The following is a 15,440-nucleotide window of genomic DNA, read 5'->3' on the forward strand; positions in this document are numbered from 1 at the left end:
TTGGCTTGAGACGTAAAATACTTTATTTGAGAAGTGAAAATGAATAGTATCCAAATGTTAGAGTTCATTTTTGTTAACTTTTAGTCACAGCTGAGAATACCTCGAGACATGAAAACTTTGGGGGTTTTGATTCTTCAGCTTTGGTTCCCCACTTGAACAAAAAAATAGAAAACCAGCCTAAGAAACAAGAGTAAATTCTTATTTGTATTCTATAACTCAGTGCCTCACTGATAAAATATTCATTTACGACGCACCTCCCGTGTATCTCTCACAAGAGTTAGCTTCCTGCAGGAATTTTAGTCAACTTGAGACGCAAACCTTGGTCACGTAAGCCGAAGAAATTCGCAAACGCGCGCTTACTTTTCATGGCGTACTGTATCATTGAAAACCCAATTTTTGCAATCCTGTTCCAGGCTAATAAAATGTCAAAATTTCTGAGTCGAAGAAAATTGGGCAAGGCCGAGTTGTTCGAAGAGCGATTGGTTTTAATCCTGGTTTGATTGCCATAGCAACGTAAATGTTTTGTATGCAGTTATCCCATAATTGATGTTTATTGGTTTTCGCACAACCCGCCCCAGGTCTCTCATTGACGATACAATATTTTATATGCTATTTTAATTCGGTGGCGCTATTAATAACCTTTACGTGGTTTTATATCCCAATTGTATATATACCACAGCTATTGAAAGCTTTGATACCTTTACATCCAGGAAATCCAGCCGCTGGATACAGTCAGTTGTGAGCTGTTTGATTCTCCAACGTAGTTGATTTCGAATACAAGATTTGCAGCAAGGGCAACAAATCCAAAAAACCAGAAACGGAAAAATTTAGCTGATTCGAGTCTCGATGTGTGGCTCATTCAGCGACTTTCACTAACCACTTAGGCTATGTAGAGAAAAAAAATATGGCTCTTCCGAAAAAAGGTAACAAAACAGTTGTTGGATTTGACTGAAGGTTATCGATCAAATTAAACGTCTTTAGGTTAAGGCTATCACTTAATTAGAGCTGCCTTGGCAAATAACGACGCGATAACAAGTCAAGAAGTTAAACAAGCGCCGCATTACATCCTCGTAAGCCGGCGATCACCTCTCTACTTTTCTTAACATCATGCCCTGAAAGAGTTGATAATGGAATGAAAGTAGGTAATTGAGCAAGAAGTAATCAAAGATTAATGAAGTTTGTTCAGTTCTGTTTTTTCATTCATCAAAGTTACCACAATGGTTGTGCATTTCGAGGCCGGAGTCATCTCTCATCGATTTTTACAAATTCAACTAAAGAAACCTTAAAGGGCATGTAAACCCAAAAATACATGTTTTTCATATACTATGTAAAAAGTGGCGTAGAAAACGAATTTGAAATTAGTTTTGTCCAATTCGACTTATTTTAGGAGAAAATCGGCATTTTCAACTGAAATTCCATTTCCGGTAAAAACAATAGCGAGAAGTCGTGACGTAAGCGGTGGAACCAAAATATTGCGCAACACATATTCCCCAGTAGAACTGGTGTGGGAGTTCGTGTAAGTAGCGGTAGTTCGGAAGATGTTTTTTCAGAAGATAGCGACTCGAATGCCTTAAGCTTAGTACATGACAGCGCTGGGGATAATCCAGAATCTTCAGGAGAGTCTGGGCCACGTCCTTAACAATATGAGCCGCGTAGGGTTCGCCGAAGTGATCCGCACGAAGACAGTACAGAACATGTCGACAGCGATGCGACCGTCTCGGAAACTCAGACCGGTATTTAATTTACTTTGTGATCTATTTGTATTTAACATGAAAATGCAATAAAGCGAGGGTACAATCTAAAGGAATGCAACAGAATTTTTTTAAACTTGAGCTTCTGAGAGTGTTTTATATAAAATTATCAAAGGTGCGAGTGTGGAACTTGTCAACCAATGCCGACAACTCATGAAAGTGTTTGTTGTACGGAAATCGGGCAATTGTGACAAAATGGCCTGAAACCCAGATAAGTTGTATCACTGAGCATCCAGGTTTTCAGTCAATTTGCCTCGATTTCTGGGTGCTGGAGACGGCCAAGTACGCTTACAGGCAGCAGCAAAGCACAGATAATCACACCGGAAACAACTGAGCTAAATATTTTCTGTTTCATCTGTTTTGTTACATTTTGAGATCGATTTACTTGAGTTGTTTCTGCCATTGATTTAATAATACAGTACTAGAGCTGGTTGTTTTTCGCTTCTTTCCTGGCAGGAAATTTCGCTAAATTGCCTACAGATGGCTTGTTCGTTGGTGTTGGGGATATCTCGGCAAACACTTTAGGGTCGCTGTGCTATCTTGTACGGTAAACAATATCCTTCATCTCAGAAGCATTTCCATCGATAAACAAGTTGTATCATGTACATTTCCTTGTGTGGCCTTCATAATTATCCAACCCTGTTTGTGTTTGCTTCGATTTGAAATATTGAAAAGATAGTTTTGCAAGCTGAAATCAGGATCTTTTAAGTTGTACTCAAAATGATGAATATTGTCCTACTGACCTTTGAATGTATTTTCACTGCTGTGAAAACCGCGACACAAATTCTTCTGCTGTTTCTCTGCAGGGTTTCTCAAAGGAAGCACTAAGTGGGGCTGGCATGGATTTTCTTATAGAACATAAGGGTTGATTATGGGATCCTGTATATAATTCTTTGTATAGAACCGACAAAATTCCAGATCACGTTATTACACACTGATATCAATGAATTCTCTTTCTTTGATACGTGTTTCGAATTCAGGCAAAGGTTCAGACATGTCAGTGTCTTTTACGGGCTCAGCGCTGGCTCCCAAACAACTGGCTTCCCCATAATCTTTCATTAGATGAGAAAAAAGATGTTTTTAGAGAACCAATAAAGCTATTGTTGTTTAATTAACGAAACGTTCTCATGTAAATCGATTTTGTACTTTCTCTGTTGACCTCTAACTTTTGAAGAGCTCAACTTCTTTCTCAGTTTGGTCAGCCACTTCCGAATCCTCGTCGTCTGCCGACTGTATGGGTTGTTTTTTCGTCTTCCGAATAATTTGCTTCTGGTGAGGCCTGAATCGTCGGTACAGCACCAGGAAGAAAAATGACTGCTACAAACAACAGAACGTTCGAACGGCTCGACGAAATCGGCTATTTTCACTTGAACAAATTTCACAAATTGTCGCTTCAAATTTGCGTGATTTAGAAATATTTGCATTGTATGCCCAGTTTTGTTTGAATCAGTACAAAACTGGACGGCACAACGCTTCACCATTACGAAAATATTGATTATATTGAAGTAAACTGTAAGTAAAAAAATCATGACGAGACCAGCAAACAACGGCTGTAGAAAAGACTCCTTCATGCCTCACGCGATTATAAAACGAGACTTTGAAGGGTCCACCCGTGACGTCACAGGAAAGATGGCGCCATTCAAGATGGCGAATGTTTCGAATTTGGAAGAGCTTTTACAAAGTGAAAATGGACTTTTGAGAATAAACGAATGGTACCTTTGGTGTACTTGATATATTTACTAAACATCTATGAGAAAAGAAAATGAACGTTTTTTGGGTTTACATGCCCTTTAAGGAAGCTTTACCGCTACGTTTTTACACAGTAGCCATACAACTATTTTCGATTAGGTAGCGTGTCAAACTGAATACGCAATTAAATACTGAGCTACGTTTCTTCTTTTAATCAATTACCGTTCAGCCAACCTGGAACTTGAAAAATGTTGTCGTGCTTAAGTGTACAGAAGTGTTTACTGTGAACAAAACCCGTGAATCTAACTTAGTGCACAGTTACAAAACTGGGCGACGGTTTCCTTCAAACTTTGTCTGACTTCTCTGATCTTTCAGCAATAGAGGGAGGGATTTAGAGACGAATTTAGGTAGACTAAAGTGGCAGTCCCTACTCAAGTAATGCAAATTTTCTTTCCATTGTAAATCCTCAGCACGGTTACGGGGAAAAACGGAACGTAACAGCCTAACAAAGTCACTTGAATCCTAAAAATGGCAGACACTGTTGTTTTATAGCGTTCTACATTCAGACCAATCCTTCCCTCGTTTAGTTGTCCCTGACGAACTTGTATTTGAATCTGACGATGGCGTTTTACTTTGACTTCTCCTTGGCTCTTAGCGTTATTTTCCTCTCCTCTGATCATTCGTTGTTATTACTTAGGCTTTGGTTTTTAAGACACTCAACTAAAAAGTGCTCTAAATGTATATGCTCGACCAAAAGTACATTTTTATTAATTTTAGTTATTTTTAATATTTAGAGTTTATAGATAAAGCTAAATGTTACTTTACAACACAGAGTATTTGTACTAAAAAAATTGGAAATTTTTAAAAACTTGTGTTGAAACAAATTTTACACTAAATTTTTATGAAGGGTCTTTAAAATTTCTTATAGATGTTTCTTTCCTTAAGTAAGAGAACCTTAGCCAGTTTTTAGCTGGAAAACAACACTTAGAACTCATTGTAGATCATCAATAAATTAAAAGCCTAGTAATCCTTCTCCCATTTAAGGCATAGGGTTACATTTTATTATCATTAATTCCCTACACAAAGAGTGTAGTGCGTTTTTCATTTCTTTGTTGAATTCATTGTTAAAAGTAGAGTGGGATACTCTAAAATGGCGCGCCTCTCTACGGAAGCCCCATCTGTCTCAAGAAATCAGTTCTGGATCCATTGAAAACTAAAATTATCATTTTTAAACAGTGCTTATAAATTACAAATTAACAGAAAAGAATGTCAGCATATTCATGGTACTGTGCCAAGTGTTAGACAAACGACCATTGCTCGCGATATGCTGTAGGAGGCTTCATCTACTGTTGCGAGGTCTGGATTAAAGTGGAAGTTTTTAAAAATAAACAGTATCCTAGTAAGGTCCTTTAAGAACTTCATTGACACAGCTGAAGCAATTTTTAGTACATTGTGCAAAGTAATCAGGGATTGTTTTGCTTTTGCTTTACTTCGCTCTGTGATTGGTCCAGAAAAACTCGCACCACTCTTTCAACCAATCAGATGCAATACCTAAACCATTTACGGCTTGGTTGCTCACGTTTTCATGCGCTTTTGGCAGTCGTCGTCGGTTTTACTTCGAGTTCCTATTGGCTCTTACAGGCATTCTGATTTCTTCCGAAATGAAAATACCTTTGAGAGGCCATTGTAATTACTTTGGTTTTGATTTTATAATACAATCAAAAAGCGCTCTAATAGAAATAAATCTCTAATCAGTGAGGTTTTTTAATAAAGGTTCAAACTTTTGGTTTTGCGAGGCACTCCGGCAAGTATTTATGCACAAAGCCAACCGTTACTGAGACTCATAGAGAAGAGTTTCTCTGGGAAACCTCTTTGCTGTGCACGGAAACCGAACGGAGCGATGATGTTGAAGATGATGGGCGATTCAGCTTCAGTGGAAAACTCGCTTCCTGAATTTTATTAACGTCGGGCATTAGATTCTTGGAGGACTTTTCCTTGCCTCGTTCGCAGTTAGGCAGCTGTGATAGTGGCAGCTGTAATGACAGTCGTTTTGCTTTCAGATCACTTCCAGTTTCTGTAACAAGTGTGGTGAAAGCACTCTGTCGTCGGCGAGAGGTTATGTTATCTACTGGATGATTGTCATCTGTCATCAGGCGAGACTGAAGAACAGCTACTTTTTCACTCAGTCGCCGCATCTCGTCCTTTTCAGAGAAGCAAATATTTGTTTCATAGTAAACTTGGACTAATAATTTAGTCGCGTTCCTCAATGGAGAAAGAAGAGCAAATAAAACAATTTCCCTCAAGTGTCTGGTGTGATTTTGCATTGCATTTGCTTCACCATGATTTTCAATCGTTTTAGAGAAAGAAACTCTTGCGCCACCTGCTAAAAAGGATAAATAGCTTTGGGCTAACGACTGGTTTCGGATTGGACTGAAGTAGCTTTTAAAACTAACTTGCATAGAGGGTTCAATTGTGTGACCTTGAACATGTTTTAAATGATGTTGTGACAGGAAAATGATTCTTTTCGGCTTGTTCCTATTTCATCAATTCCTTTCTGCTGTTTGATTCTAATTAATATTGAGTCCAAAAAACCATTGCATGAGTATGATGCCAGATTATGGGTAATTGATCCAAAAATGAGGCTGAGCCGATAAAAAGTAATCGCCTAAGTCAGCGCACGCACTTTCATTCTGTCCATCTGACCAAGGCACCTTCGACCATTTTAGAGCTGGGAGTGTCAGTGTCCTACCTTCAATACTTGGTTTTCTTTCATCAATAAGTCTTCTTGATTATAAGGTATTCTTTCTACAACAATTTCGTCATCTGGTACAAGCATGTTGTTGTTGTTTGATGGGACAGCGTTATTCACTGATCTTTGCATTTGGCGTAACAACAAAAACTATAGAAAAAGGAAAAAATACACATAAATCTCATAGTGGTCTTACATCCCTCATAACAGTTGACCATCATGGCCACTTTAAAGACACCCAGACTGAAAACGTCCTGTTAAAGCTCGACAACCTCCCCTCCTCGTCTTTGATCTTGTGCCCTTCCTTGCTTTAGCAAAATAAAAGTGTTCTTACCCAGTAAGGGTTGGTGGCTTTTAAGTTAAAATTAAACTGTATCTGAAAGTCAATTTTTAGTATCTTCTTAAATTACTGTGGATTTTTCAGCCAAACAAACGCACAATGCACACAGTATAGCATGAGGCATCTTTTTGACTGATCAAGATAGGGGACTAACCTTGCTATGGACATTTAATCGTGACTTACTAGGACTCAATGGAGGGGAGCACACAAGAGAACCTAAAAAGGATTGTACAAATACAAAAACTCTACCTTTGTCTTTTTCAAATCAGAAGAAGAAACTTTTCCTTAAGTTTTTGCAATGAAGCCGTCAGATTGCTGGGTCAGAAGGCTTTTCCCAGACAGGCTCATGTTATCCAGTCAGCTACACACGTCAGCTTTCGCTATGGTTTTTTAAGCTATGGACTAGAATCTCAACCTGGGGGGAGTAGTTATACTCCTTGTTGCTTCATGCAACATGGAAACCGAGATAAGCTGTGACGGGGTGGTTCATAGCGAATGGGCTCGAGTACAGACTTTACCTTGTGTATGAACATGAGAAATAACACAGTAGAACAGTCCATGTGAATCAGAACAAAGTCCAGAGCATACATCATTTCTGGGTTGGTTCTTCTTTTCGTTGTGGTCCTGGTATCGACAGCAAAATTGATATTTAGAACTAAGATTCGGAAATGAGTTGTAAAAGTTGCTGTAGTCTTATGAACTAGCTGGTGAGATATATCAAGCCGAATAACAAATCTCAAAACTGGAAAAAATGCTCAACGGAACAATGAGGGAAACTCACGTTAGACTTGGCACATCATCAATGAATTGGAGCTTAAAAGAAAATCGCTTGGGGGATTCATTTATAAATGTGATAGATTCGACTATGTTAATCTTTGAGATCTGCATAGAAGGTCTTTTGCTTTCAGTTCTGCCTTTCGAATATTGCGCGCGGCCTTTCTCCAATTGGTTTGGAATTTGGCATAAGCTTGAGAGGGACTCGTTGCATAGAGGACTATACATGACGATATATGGGAGTTTCAGTCTGGTGATGTAACTCTCTTTGTTACAAGGAAATAGGACACCCCAAATGTATTTCATGTAGTCTTGCACAAACCTGACCACCATAAGGAAACTGGTGACGAACATAGCATTATAAATGGCCCAGCTAATGTACTTGCTCTCGTTATAAGCTTCCGGTGCATTTCTGATCTTGTAACAAAGCCACATTCCCCAAATCAACAACGCAATGTCCCCGGCTGAAAATGGTTTGCACTCGTTAATCATGATTAAAACAAATCTTTTTTTTTTTTTTAGTGGAGGAAATGTTGATTGTAACTTTGGGTTTACTTGATTTTCCTTCGTCATTAATGGGAGAAGACCCGAACTACTTTTTCAACCAGTTAATATAACATTATTGACTTCCACCCTCTGGTTTTCTGCGCTTGGGGCTGGCTGCGTGATTTTTACATGATGCTAAAAGAGAATGGCACTTTTGTAATGAACCTCGGTAAGATCAGAACCTTCTTAACTACGGCTACTTTCTGTATTTAAACAAAACTGTGAGTGTGAATCATATTCTCAGAGAGGAATCTGAATTTTATCAGATCACTTGTAGTGGTCAGAATGTGCGATTATACAAAACGAATAAAGGATTAACAATATGTTAAGTTCCCTCTGACTCTTTGTGATTTAGTTGGCCATTGTTAGAAGCGGAGCTCGTAACGCGCAGCGAAGCCCCATATCAATATTAAGAATAAAATGATAATAATAATAATAATGATAATAATAATAATAATAATAATAATAATAAACGCTACTGCTTTTAAAATGGGAAAATTTATAAAAGACGTCCGAAATTAACCATTACTTGATCAGTTACTTACCGAATATGACCGTAAAATCAAACCAATTCTCTACACAGCGCGTAAACTTCAGGTCATCGGATGTCCTCGCCTCTTCAATGTCTGGCGGCGCCATTGCAGTCCATACAGTGAGATAAGCAGAGTATAACAGTACCAATAGACCTAACCGTCTCAACAGCACCCCGTCTGATAAAGTGAGCTTCTGGGCCGATCGTACTCGAAATATTAATGCCACCCTGCAAAGAACTAGCATCAGTCTTTTTGTGTTAATTTGTTTGTTCATATGTCTGTCTTCTATTTGTGAGTCTGTTTGCCCTTCCGCTTTTCTCGGGCTTGTCTTTATCTGGGGTGGCAATGGATTAATGGCTTTTTGCGGCTAATGATTAAAAGTTTCACAATTTTACAGTTAGCAGTTAATTTCGTTACGTGACGGCTAAGAGAGAAGTTTTTACCGTTAACTTTTTTTTCTGACAAACCTATAAATTGTGTCAGTTTCTGCGCCTAACGGCTAAATTGTTTTGCCGTTTTACGGCTGACAGTTAACCCCGATGAGAACTCCTATTGGCTCAGGCTGTTTCCTCAGTGTTCTTGTCTTCCTGATAGTCTTTCATTTTACTTTCGCCAACTCGTTTGTTTGTGAGCCTGTTTACTTCTCCATGGAAAACTACTTCGCGAAATGAAAAATACATACATACCTCCATGTTTTAAGTGCCAACGATCCATACACCAGAACGAATCCAATATGACGCAACCAGGGTCGTGCAATACAACGGAGGCTTGTAGGTTCGAAGTATGAAACGATGAGCTGGAAATAGACGCAAATAATCACGCTTAAAAACGACAGCGGAATAACAAGGTTATAAAGACGCAATTATGAAGGAGAATGCTTACCTTTGAGTACATTAACATAGCGCCCAACAATATTATTTCCATGAAGCGCGTGCTGGAGGCCTTGAAAATCTGAAAACAAAAAAAAAGGGATACACCGAGAAAAAAGTAAACAAAACAAAACAAAGACAAGTTCTAGAGAAGCTAATTTTTAAACCTGATGGTATTATTTATTTCAATACGAATAATTCTTTTTTTATAACGCTGCTACACAAAATCTGTCTGCTTCTCCAAATAGAGAATAGGAAATTTAACATACCCTGTCATTCCTGTGTATTCCCACGCATACAGCAAATGCTACAGCCACACACATAACGAGTGCATTTAGAAAAAACAGCGGTAAACGGATATAGCTATTAGAGCTGTAAACGCATGGTTTGTCGTCAACACACTCGTCGCATCCAACACTGCAACGAATGCATTCGAAGTCCTCTTCGTAAGAGTTTGGGTCGCCTCGTAGATATCGATCGTGTTGGAGCTCAATGAGGGTTCCGTTAAAAGCCTTTACAGACGCCTGACTGTCAGGGAAGTAAAAGCCCCGCTTACATGTACATATGTAGCTCCCTCGCCTGAATCCTTGATTGTGGATTGCTTGACACTGTTTTAAGAAACGCAATAAGAGCGGTGGCCGTTATCAAGGTGCAGTTTTCTTTTCGTGTATTTGTCCTTCCCAGTCAGTGATCGTATTAGATCAATCCAAGAGAATATAAACGGAGAGATATTATTCCCATCCCCAGTTTATGTTCTCTTGGTCAATCTTGAGCTGTTCATCTTACTAGCATTATACAAAGGTAAAAAAGGAGTCTACTCTTTAGCCAAATGCCTCACGCCAGTCAGAGCCTATCCCGGTTTCCGTCGCTTGAGGCGGGATATATGCCTACTTCTCCATGATTGAATACCAGTCCTTAATCTGTCCTTATGGATTTTTCTTTAGGTTTTCCTACTAATTTACTGCTACCCATCTTTACTTCCAGGTAAAGAGAAGTACTGTTGTCCAAGAACAAAACGCCATTACCCAATTCTCGAACCCTGACCTCGATCTCCAGTCTCCAGTCATATAAACCAGAGCTAAATCGTTGCTTACATTCTTTTTACCTTTCTAGAAATAAGACTCTTACCTCTGTTGATTTCTTGCAGAGATGAGTACCCATGAATTCCATTAAATTATCCGATGCATATCCCAGTCCTTTCTCCACTCCATCATCAGATTCAGAGGACTCCTGCTCGTCACACTGATTAATGTCAATGTCGCTAAGTACCACATCGATACTGACCACACCCCTAGAAACCATAAAACAATGATAGCTAGAGACACTAATGTTATGGATAATGCCTGTAAGATAAATATCTAAAAATTTCTAGAATTCTTAGCCATGCTGATGTGCACGCCATGGAACTATCTGGAGCATTCCATTAGGTCATGTGGTAGTGAAGGAATACTACTAAAACAGTGGTGTTGTAAGGATCCAGAATAACTTGTAAGTGTGTTAAGGATTCAGTTGTGTAGTACTAATTGTTGTTGTAGTAGTCGGGGGGACCGACTGTTTAGAAAGCTATATACTAAGAGAGAGCTACTATACAAGACTGTTCATTTCAAGGAACTCTGGAGACAACTGTGAGTTTGTGTGAGTGGTGAGCTAAGAAATAGATTGTAATGGGCTTAAATAAGTTTCTTAAGGATAATTACTGTACTGCCTTTAGGATTCCATCTTTCTTATGAATATCACAATTCTCGTTTAAGAAAGTAGTTGAGTCTGTTGGATTCTAGTGGCCTTTCTGTCGATTAAATTATACCGTGACACCAATTGGACTGAAAGGTATGCATTTTTAAAAATTTTTTTTTTTATTAAAAAATGTTCGCCTTAAGGAAAAGGAAAAAAGGAAAAATGATGGTCATGTATAACAATTTTTAACTGAGTACCGAAAGTAATCCGGAATTGAATTGGTTTTGCTTTACTTCGTTGTGTGATTGGTCCAGAAATCTTCGCTACCCTCTCGACCAATTAGAAGTAAAACTTAAACCAATCACGACGTGGTTGCACGCGTTTTCCGCGCAGTTTGGTTCGTTTTACATTGAGATCTCTTCGGCTCTTGGCGGTTTTTCCTCTCCTCTGATTAGTCGTTGCTATTAGTTTGGCTTTGGTTTTAATACACTCAACCAGAAAGTGCTCTAAATGTATATGCTCGACCAAAAGTATAATTTTTATTAATTTTAATTATTTTTAATTTTACAATTTATAAATTTTTCTTCTTAACCGCTCTTGCCAAGGCCTTAAACGCGCTAAAACCTATCTATATCTATATTGCCATTTAGTACTAACTTTTTGCTAAATATAATGTCTTGGTACAATGCGACAATGATTGGGGGCATGCGTAGCGTTAGTGGCATGAAATGTTGGACTTAAAAAGAGCAATTTACCTAAAGGATCGATTTTGAGTGGTAGTTTTTAACTGGTGGGATAACATTAGTTTACTTTCGAAAGAAATGAAAATATGGTTTCGTTGCCAGGTGTAGAAAAATGAAAGACGATATTTGTATATTTACAATTTGACGTGATGACACCAGGTGCCAACCGAAACTAAGGTAAATATTAGTTATGTCATCTCATTTTTTTTAATTTGGCGTGTTTTTCGTTTCTCTTTTTATTTTTTTTAACTTATATTGTAATATAGACTACTGGCATCAATATCACCACGTCAAGTCAGTGATATTTCTTTAGGCAAAGCTCGGTTGGTAATTTTTTTGGATATCTAATAATAGTGAGAGGAAATGTAAGCAATCATGGAGAGCACATCATTTTCATAATGACCTCAAACGACTAAGTGCCAAACTTGTAAATGCTGATTTCTCGGAACTATAAAGTCATTAGCCGATGTCTTAAAATTAAAAAAAAAAAAAATAGAACAAAACGGGAGTTGTAACAAATGGTGAAGTCTTTCTCAATGCAAGAACAAGGATTACTAAACTTTGTCTTAATGCCCGGCAAACTATAGCTTATCTTTGAATAGTCTAGTAATTTACATTTTGATGAAAAGTACGAGTTGCTAATCGTATGCAATCAAATGGAGCACACAATGTTTTTAAACATAGACTGTTATATTAAAGAAACAATGGTTGTGTCATATTCACGTCTAACCTGCCCATCTCAGTTCAACGTATTTACGTAGATGATGAATATAGAGCGTGAATAACAACTTGTTTATCCAACTCGGAATTTTTTTTTTGATAAGGTTTGCTTTCAAAGATAATGTTTCATTGCATTATAGCATTGGTCTTTATCATCAGATGGTGAGCACTTGTAAACCAAGTCTCTCTCGCCAAGAAACACCATTTTTTGCAATTGTTAATTTTCAAATTTTTTATTAGCAATATTAGTTGTGTCGCTCAGCCGGATCGTTCTAATTTGATGCAGTCCAATCTATACGAAGAGAAGTGTCAGGATTTTCTATAAAAGTGACACAGCTCTTAATTTGGGTTTACAAATATTAAAATTTCTTCGCTTCGTAGGGGGGTAAAGAATATGGTTCCGACAGCTTTTCTGGTATAGAATTCAATATTGTGAGAAAAAAGTGGCACAGTATATAGAAAAGAAAAGGGGGAAAATGGGCAGAAATGTAAGACTTGATTATTCAATTATTATTCGATTATTCATTATTCAAAAAGGAAAATCTGCGCAAATAATTTTAATTCCAAAATGTCAGTCAAAATATTATGTAAAATCAAACAAACCATAATGGAGGTGTACCCTTCACATTGTTCTATAACAATTTTTTTCAAGACAGCTTATACTGCTATCGGTGTAACTCGACTGCGTCACCGAGACAAGAAAAAAACTGGGGGAATATGCTTCTAAAAATTTTAAAAAATGTGTGAAATAAGCGAATAACTCATCCGAAGCAATCCTCTCTGCGTTATGTCTTCACTCTAAATTTTGAAAATGAGAAATGCGCACAAATAGCACGACTTGAAACAAATAGCTTGGGTTATGATACTCACAGGAAGTCGTCCGTTTCGTTGTAAAAAGGAGCGAGATAGGTCACCATCCAAACCTTTCCCCCAAAGCAGTCGAAATAAGGTCGCGTCCATGCCCCATCTTCAAATGTCACATGCGGGAAGACCCGTTTTTTTTTATCATCCGTGTGGGTTAAGTTGTATCGTACTTGATAATAGCTTGTGATGCTCTCGGGACGGAAAGTAAGTGCTTTTTTTTTAGGTTTGTGCCACCAAATCGCATTTTCGTCCGTCGTGTAGTCATAACCTTGACTCGCCGAAACTATATCTATGACATGAACACTTTTTTTTAACTCGGGATCCCTGAATGCATAGGGACAAAATCTTGTGTAGTTCTTGTACAAATAGTTGTCAAAGCAAATCACTGAACCGAAGACAGACGGCGAAAATAAAACGATCGAGCGCACGTAGTGGTACAGAAGCGCGTCGTTAGCTCCAAGGGGATCACCGTCTCTTCCGCGCGAGCGCCACAGCGATGTCATAAGGTTAGCCACTTGTACCGTCAAAAGAGCTTCTTGCCTCCATCTCCTTTCGTCAAAAGTTATGTTCAGTAAATCAACCTTGTCACATGTGCCATTTCGTTCTTGAAGCTGTCGCTCGACGTTTGCGACTCTACGAAGTGCAATTTCTACGAGAGACTTAGTTTCGCGCTTTGCCTCATCCTCGGCGGTTGTTGTAGGTTGTTCAGCATTGGCACAACATCTTCTTTGCGACCAAAAATCGTTACTGGCAATTTGACACAAAGTGATCATTACCAGCAGAGCCACACGAAACGATATCATCGTCAAGAAGGGCAAACTGCGTGTTTATCTAACACACGGGAAAGCAGAAGGCGGAGAATAGATGTTGGCCCGAGTTTCCACAGCATTAACCTCTGGGCATATGTTCAGCTTGTTGCCTCTGATTCGTGCGTTGGTGGGATTACAAACAAAATGAGGACAATTGTGAAGTTAATGTTGATTGACTGAACTCATTAATTTTTATAGAGTTTAGTGAACACTGAAAGATAATACTTAAATAGCCAAAGGCAACTCGTAAGTGGAGAGGCTACACCTCCAGTCAGCATGTTAAGTTTGTTTCCTTTTAAAAACTGTCATTTTTGCTCCGTCCGTGCCACGCAATGGAATCAAATGCGTTTGAAGTTTCCTTTTAGTTCTGATTTGAATGAAACCAGAATTACCATTTGAGCTTCACGTCGAAGGCACGAGCGAACTTCGAAGTAATATTCTGAAAATGATATTCATTGAACTGTATCATTCTTCACGTGACGTCCATTATTTCAGATCGATGGGATATCATATTTCCTGAATTAACGACTCTAACCTGCCGCGTGCACTGGAGCTCCAATATCAATTTTAAGGAGTATCAGAAACAACAATTGATACATTCGCTCTGTTTTTAATATAAAATGGTTTTTATGCAAAGAAATTAAGTATATCTATTTAACATTTCTTTTTAAAACTTGGGATATCCACTTTATCTTTTCTAAAACATGCTTGAATCGTCAAAAGGGATGTACAAGTTCCATTTTTTTTTTTTGATGATTGTCTAAATGTTAAATTTCTTCGGCGTTGAAATTTTTGACCGTCAGTCGGTTCTTCCTATTTTTGTCTTAATTCATCCATGACTGAAAATTTTTTGGTGGCTCTTGAGTTGTGGTATGTTGACGTCCTAACCTGATCTTATTAGCTTGTAACCTTAGCTTGTAACCCCTCACATTTGATCACAGATACCGTTATTTAGGGTAACTATAACATATGTAAATTACCAAAGATTTTTCGATTTTTTCACCTGCTTCTTCGTTTGAATGCAAAACATCTTGACGATAGTAATTGTAATGAGATGTCATACAGGCTTAACTTTTTACTTCTTGAGGTTTTGTTTTATCTTCGCTAAGGACGTAAAATACTTTGAGAAATGAAAATGAAAAGTATCCAAATATCTGAGTTCATTTTGTTAACTTTTGGTCACGGCTGAGAATACCTCGAGACATGGAAACTTTGGGGGTTTTGATTCTTCTGATTTTGGTTCCCCTCTTGTACCAAAAAAAAAAAAAAGAAAACCGGCCTTGGAAACAAGAGTAAATTCTTATTTGTATTCTATAACTCAGTGCCTCACTGATGAAATATTCATTTACGAGGCACCCCCCGTGTATCTCTCACAAGAG

General features: G+C 38.1%; 1 protein-coding gene and 1 long non-coding RNA gene across 2 annotated transcripts; one reads left to right on the plus strand and one right to left on the minus strand.

Moving 5' to 3' along the window:
- The first annotated feature begins 1,495 nt into the window (after positions 1-1,495).
- Positions 1,496-2,866, plus strand: LOC149048150 (uncharacterized). Its single transcript, XR_016185246.1, has 2 exons — positions 1,496-1,733; positions 2,208-2,866. It is a non-coding gene; the product is annotated as an uncharacterized LOC149048150 (long non-coding RNA).
- Positions 2,867-4,183: 1,317 nt separating this feature from the next.
- Positions 4,184-14,313, minus strand: LOC113667535 (putative G protein-coupled receptor CG31760). Its single transcript, XM_027183375.2, has 10 exons — positions 13,259-14,313; positions 10,380-10,542; positions 9,521-9,859; positions 9,265-9,333; positions 9,069-9,178; positions 8,395-8,609; positions 7,626-7,767; positions 7,048-7,153; positions 6,190-6,339; positions 4,184-5,641 (listed from the first exon to the last, which is right to left on the minus strand). Exons 1-10 carry the CDS (start codon positions 14,053-14,055, stop codon positions 5,282-5,284), a joined length of 2,451 nt encoding a protein of 816 aa, XP_027039176.2. The 5' UTR covers positions 14,056-14,313; the 3' UTR covers positions 4,184-5,281.
- Between the last annotated feature and the right edge of the window lie 1,127 nt (positions 14,314-15,440).

This window comes from Pocillopora damicornis, chromosome 3 (assembly GCF_964200805.1).
Source record: "Pocillopora damicornis chromosome 3, jaPocDami1.2, whole genome shotgun sequence".
NCBI classification, from domain to species: Eukaryota; Metazoa; Cnidaria; class Anthozoa; order Scleractinia; family Pocilloporidae; genus Pocillopora; species Pocillopora damicornis.

What these genes read in the sequence shown, in the direction of transcription:
- LOC113667535 (XM_027183375.2), bottom strand. Translation starts at nt 14,055, where the DNA reads ATGATATCGTTTCGTGTGGCTCTGCTGGTAATGATCACTTTGTGTCAA. An exon ending in CTATGTTAATGTACTCAAAG is followed by an intron (nt 9,179 to 9,264) that starts GTAAGCATTCTC and finishes GTCTATTTCCAG; the next exon opens with CTCATCGTTTCATACTTCGA. An exon ending in TGATTTTACGGTCATATTCG is followed by an intron (nt 7,768 to 8,394) that starts GTAAGTAACTGA and finishes AACCATTTTCAG; the next exon opens with CCGGGGACATTGCGTTGTTG.